This window comes from Anopheles gambiae, chromosome 3 (assembly GCF_943734735.2).
Source record: "Anopheles gambiae chromosome 3, idAnoGambNW_F1_1, whole genome shotgun sequence".
Lineage (NCBI taxonomy): Eukaryota > Metazoa > Arthropoda > Insecta > Diptera > Culicidae > Anopheles > Anopheles gambiae.
This window is the reverse complement of record NC_064602.1, coordinates 90911445-90917444: the sequence shown is the minus strand read 5'-3', so window position 1 is coordinate 90917444 and position 6000 is coordinate 90911445. Positions and strand designations below refer to the sequence as shown.

General features: G+C 39.4%; 1 protein-coding gene across 9 annotated transcripts in view; it reads left to right on the top strand.

Moving 5' to 3' along the window:
• The first annotated feature begins 1136 nt into the window (after window positions 1–1136).
• The window catches only part of LOC4577659 (D-beta-hydroxybutyrate dehydrogenase, mitochondrial), a 47687-nt gene continuing 42823 nt past the window's right edge, over window positions 1137–6000 (top strand). The window contains exons 1-3 of one of the 9 annotated variants that reach the window (XM_061658371.1): window positions 1137–1255; window positions 2326–2423; window positions 4018–4245. In XM_061658371.1, coding sequence (XP_061514355.1) covers window positions 2400–2423; window positions 4018–4245 — 252 coding nt within the window. In that variant the 5' untranslated portion in view covers window positions 1137–1255; window positions 2326–2399. Of the gene's footprint in view, window positions 1324–2325; window positions 2424–4017; window positions 4246–6000 lie in introns of all 9 variants that reach the window. The other 8 variants (XM_061658372.1, XM_061658375.1, XM_061658374.1 and 5 more) reach the window with 8 other exon arrangements.

Sequence of the window (6000 nt, the reverse complement as noted above, 5' to 3'; positions counted from 1 at the left end):
ATTATTCGTTGTGTAACCTTTTGAGTTAAAGTCTCACGACAGGCATGGACCTTATTGGAATCTACTACGTAATGATGACTATTTTTTAATTTAATTAATTATTACTTCAGTGCTGCAAAATAATGTAAGAGCTGGTAAGACCATGACAAAAACGATTCCAGAAGCATTAATCAGGCACTGTTGCATAGAATCCCATGCCATTTAATTTAGATAAATAGCTACGCACTCCATATAACGGACAATGCACTGATTTGGCAACTGAAAGCTGCGCCGCATTACCAAAAAGTGGAGTGTATTGTATGCTAAGCTTGTGCAGCAGTTAATCAAGTCGGTTCATGGAGCTGTGGATCGTAATAAATGAAGTACAAGAGATGCTGTCTAAACCACCCTTGTTTGCTTCAATGGTACAACAATCAAACATAACAAATACGAAATACTCTATGTAGTAGTAATTATCTAAAATCATCAACATCAACAAAATAGCAGTAAAGAAAAAACCAATAACAGTAAACGGAAAATCTAATAGTAGCAACAAACACAGAACAAGTACTATGGTAAATATGTCTTTATTTTGTTGCTTTTTCCACTGATTTATTTTGCATCTATTATCCTCAAAATGGAGGCAAATTTCATACGCGTTAAAACCATTTAAAACACCAACCCAGAGCCACTTCTTGGCAGAGAAAACGGGAACGCACCTTCCCTGTCCGTACACCGACTTATGCCCGCCGCTGTCAGAAGTCCGATACAACAATTTACGCACACTTGACTCTATATTTGGATAACTCACACGACCGAGCGTCAGCTGTTTCGAGATGGATGTTTATGGAAAAGCAAAACAAAACAGTAAAACATCACTGCAGCCGCCGCCGCTGCTGCTACGGCCGGCCACTGCCACTGTCAGTCAGTCAAGTCGGACTCGGATGCGCAACTGCGTATCCGCGCAACCGTGTCCGCGCAGAAGGGCACTTCTACGGCGAGGGCAAAATGCAACGGACGTCATCGCGATTGGAACGGATCGCCTCTGTACTGACCCGCCGCTTGATCTCCGTTGGAGGGGTAGAGGGAGCGAGGTGTACGCATCATATAATGGTGGCCGGTAGTATTTTTGGGTACACACGACGGGTATGAAATGCGAAATGCGAGAAATTCTTCTCGCGCTCGTGCAACACAGTCCGGCGGCGCAATCGTCCGGTTAAGCAGTGCGTGTCTAGCGCGCAGGCAAACGTTTGCTGTGGAGTTTTGCTTCGCAAAAGTGAGCGGAAAGATTCAGCTGTGGTGTAGTAGAGCCAATTTTCCAGGCATTTTACCAGTGAGATTGAAGTAAATAAACGTAATATCGATCAGTTTAAACAAACTGTAGTGTGACGCAAATAAGCAGGGAGCAAGAGAGAGAGTGCGTACTATTATGCAATTGTTATCTAACGACAAACACGGAAACACAGTGCGTATGAAAGTGAATGCATCGTTTTGCATTGTGCCGGAAGTGTATTTTCATATCACTGTTTTGTTCGGTTTTAGAATTTTTTAAATAACATCCTCTCGAAGTTGCAAAAATCGACCAATTTGAACGCTTCAAAAATGAAAACTCGTTCCTCTTGGTGATCGTTAAAATATATTCATCGCTTCCAAAATGCATATTGCTGGTTCAAATTTAATAGCACAGCACTCGCCCGTCTTGGATCTATTTTTGTTCGCCTTACTTTCACGCTGGCTAAAAGCTTTAAGTGATATCTCATCCCGTTCCCAGTCGCATTGGAAACGGCAGTAATTTTCAATCTGCGCACTTGCGTTTCTGTAACCAGCATCCACAAACCCTCCCTGATTAGTTTCTCCTCCTATCTATTCCCCCTTTTACGGTCTGCTCGCAAAACGCTTTGATTCTATTTCCATCATCATCATCATCATCATCCGCATCAACCGCAACATTCCACTCCACTCCGACAGACGCGTGAAACGGAAAGCCGCGCGAAAGGCATCTTTCCACATCCGTTTTGTGGTTGACACTTCCGCTGTATGTGTGTGTGTTTGTGTGGACTAGACAGTAGCAAGAACAAGTGTCGGAACAGCAGTAGCACATCCTTTGAAAAGGGAAAGAAAGAAACATTTTTCTTGGCTGGAGAGTTTTAATTGAGTGCAAGTTTGGGGCTGTTTTGTTTTGTCAATTGTTCCGTTGTTCGTGTGCTTTCGGTAGTTGCTCAGAAGGTCAAATTGCTAACCTGTTAAATCGGCTGGCGACACAGTGGAAGCAAAAGATTGACTGCGGAAAGCACAACACTAGCGAGGGGAACACATTTTTGGAACATAAAAGTGTATACATTACAGCTAGCATTATTTCAGCAGTTTAGTTGGTTTCCGTGCATTTAAACTATCGATACAGTTCCCGACCTGACGTAGCCATGCAGCCCAACCTAGGGAACAGGGTAAGTACTGGGAGGGGAAACATTAACACATATGAACGGGAAGTTGGTTTATGGGTTTTTGATAATTTGGCCTTTCACTTATGGCCAGCTTGCCATCAAACGAATGCTACTAACAATCTTGGTTTTGATTGTGAAACGGACTTTTTTTTTCCTTTTTTAATATTAGCCGTGTCCAAATCCAATTAATCTTTGAGGCTATAACGAAACACATGGGTAAAAGCCTAAAATTGTATAACATTCTTCAATTAAACTTGAAATGGTATTCATCAATTGAAGAATGTCATTCTTTTGATAAATGTAATAGTTTTTCCACATATTTCAAATTAAATGCAAAAAATGGCATTATACTACTCTGTTATTCATACTTAGTTTGGGATACTGACACTAAAATCATTTGTAAAAAATCAATCAATTAGGGTAAATGTAATTATACTGTTGGTAGTATCAATATTGGTGGGTTTGTACTAAAGTGCGCTCCATACTATAGTTTAAGTAATTAAATTATTTATTTCAGTATGAAATGTTCTCTGGTCTTTTACAAAGGTATTAAATGTCAAATGGGGTCATTTCGAAAAATCCATGATTATGTGAAAAATGTCAAAATTTTCTATTTCATGACAAAACTCATATTTTTGATAACGCTGTAAATTACCGCCTAACGACGCCATTGTTATTTTTTAACATAACTTTTATGTTAATGTTTTTCTGTTATGTTGTTGTTCATTCAACTATAGTTTTGCATTTTAAAGTGTTTTTTTTAAGGAAAGAGCCATTATAGGTACATAAAACATGCACGGTCCGATAGGGGTTATAGTTATAGCTAATTTCCAGTAAAAATTGACTTTAAATCTAGCACACCCTTCAAGGTGTAGGTTAACTATAGTCGTAATACAGTAGATTAGTCAATATTTTCACCATTAAAATTTATAATTTTTTTCATTTAAATTATGTAAGAATTCAATATTATGGCAGTAATCCTCGCAAATCGTATGAAAACAGCTTCAAAACTAAGTTTCATTAGTTTTGCACAATTTTTAAAGTATCTTTGACTACCACCTCTAAAGGAACACAATGCGACGACTATAGGAACCTTTCAACCATTATAGATAAAACAAATCAGTCACCAAAATATTCATTTGTTCTTTTTTTATGGTTAAAAGGGTTGTGATTCCAAAGATAAAATATATTCCAATTGCCATGTATTAATATATTTTTATGTTTACTTTCCTGACACTTCAAACTCATCAAAACACATTTGTACCACTTTAATCACTATTGGTGCATTTACCCTATGTTTAGAAAATTAAATGGTTTAAAATTTATAGCATTTTGAGTACTTCTACTGACTCAGTTTTGTCAATGCATTGAAATGATCATATTCAAATTTCAATTATTCCACCCAAAAAATCAAAACAGTGTTACAAATACAAGCATTCCAACCAAGCGATGGTAGTTCTGGAAAATGTATTTTCCTATTAATTTAACATTAATGACAACGCACTTCCATGTTCTGTTTGATTTTAATTTCACTGTGTTTTCCCTTCCCCATACCAACACTATATTACACTCTTTTCGTGTACTGTTTTTTCCCCAGCGTCTGTCCATCTGTGGATGGAAAAAGAGTGGCAGCGACAAATCAAAGCTGATGCCATGGGATCTGATCGATCGGATGGTCGGACCGATTATTTGCTGCCACGCTGCGGCAATCCTCCTTTCCGGTGCGCTGAACCTGCTGCGAATTTCCCAAGTGTCCGCGCTCGTCCTGTTCATTCTGTTCACCATCCTGACGGTCAGCGGTGTGCTGTTCTACCACAGCCTCACGGTAAGTGTGCGCACGACCTGCAGCAACAAATACAATTTCTCGCCACCGGCCCGTGGGGGGTGCACGCGAGTTTCTGCTTGCCCGAGCATGCGTTTGGGAGTTTAACCGCGCGGTGCAACCGGACTCAGAGTGGCCTTGCTGCATAGCGCAATCAGTAGCAACCTCGTACAGGGCAGGGTACCCAAATGGGACGGGGAAGAAACCGAGAGAATTGTAGCAGAAAACAAAGTCATGCATAAATCGCAAACTTACAAACTTGCTGCTCGGTGCAGCAGCGGCACCTCCGCGAAGTTGTGCAGGGCTCCATCTTCTCGATGTCTGTCAGTGTGAGCCGACAAACACCAGAAGAAAGCAAGAACACGCAACCGGTGCAGCAACAGTGCTTCGTTACATCAAAGCGGGCAATCGTGTTTGCTTTCCTTTCCAGAGAAATTTAACCCAGATCGGTGAAACCTTCCCAACACTCCCAACAGGGGTACGGACGCCCCACGGGGCCGCACCGTACGCTTTCCCGCTGCTTTGTGGTATTAAAACAAAACTGTTTGTGCTGGGTTGAATGGGCACGCCGGTGCCCATTAAAAGAATGTATGCTTTCTTAAACTTTATTCACCCGAGTTTCTTCGGCAAAAACAAAAGGATGCATCAAGTTGTGGGCGCTGAATCGTGGCTGAGAGGGCGTTGCAGTTGTTCGCTGTTTTCTTTAGCTACTGCCACACTTGTTCCTTTGTCTTGTTTGACACTTGTTTGCAAAGATTCTTAAAAAGAGCCTTGAGGAGTGGGGCTTTTTTTTTTGTTCTATTGACGTCAGATTTTCTTTGTTTTTGTTACATGCACATGGTAAAGTTTAGAAAAAGGAAACGAGCGTGCAGAGCATGGTTTGCATTGTACAACATAATGGGTGGAATAGTTTACATTTTAAATTTACATAATTATATAATTAAATGGATTGTATGAAAAAATAGTGATTTTTTTAATATTATAAAATAATCCGGCTCAATTTTGCGGTAGATGAATGATGGATATATGAGGGCTTATTTGAAGCTGTCATCTACATCGAAAAAAATCGTATCACAGTTTGTAACTTCTACTTCAAAATAAGCTCAATTGTGATATTTGATGTATTAAACCAAGGGCCTCAAAGCATTTCAATTTGCGGACCGCATTGCCTAACAAATAACGTTGTTGAGGGCCATTTGGACGTCACCTTTAGCTAATGAACGAACGTTAAAATCTCCTTTGAATGAGAAAATACCGACTGAATGTTTCGAAATTGTGCAGCTAATTATTATTGAAGCTTTATGTTACACTTAAAAAGTAAACATTGATATTTTGATTAAAATAATCAAAATAACTAACTGTTTATTTTAGTGTTTACAAAGCTACCGCGGTCCGTAGTACAGGCCTCTCAAGAGCCATTATTAGACAGTAGACATGAATGTTTCCAAATTGATACTCAGGAGTTATAGTCAAATTATTCTCTTTTAACACATTTGATCATTCTTGCGATTTTGCTTCGATCATAAAGGGAATTGAAAAAAAGAATCTGAAGAAATTTGATTTGATAATAAATGAGCTGAGAGTGATAGTCTCAATCATTGTTTAAAAACATGGTCTCAATCATTGTTTAAAGTGATGCGTCCGATAAATTCCACCATAGCAAACAATACTAGATTCGTACGTGTTTTATCCAGATATCCATTTAAGTCGATCGTCAGGTGGTAAGGTGATTCCAGACCTAATACATCATGAGCGCAA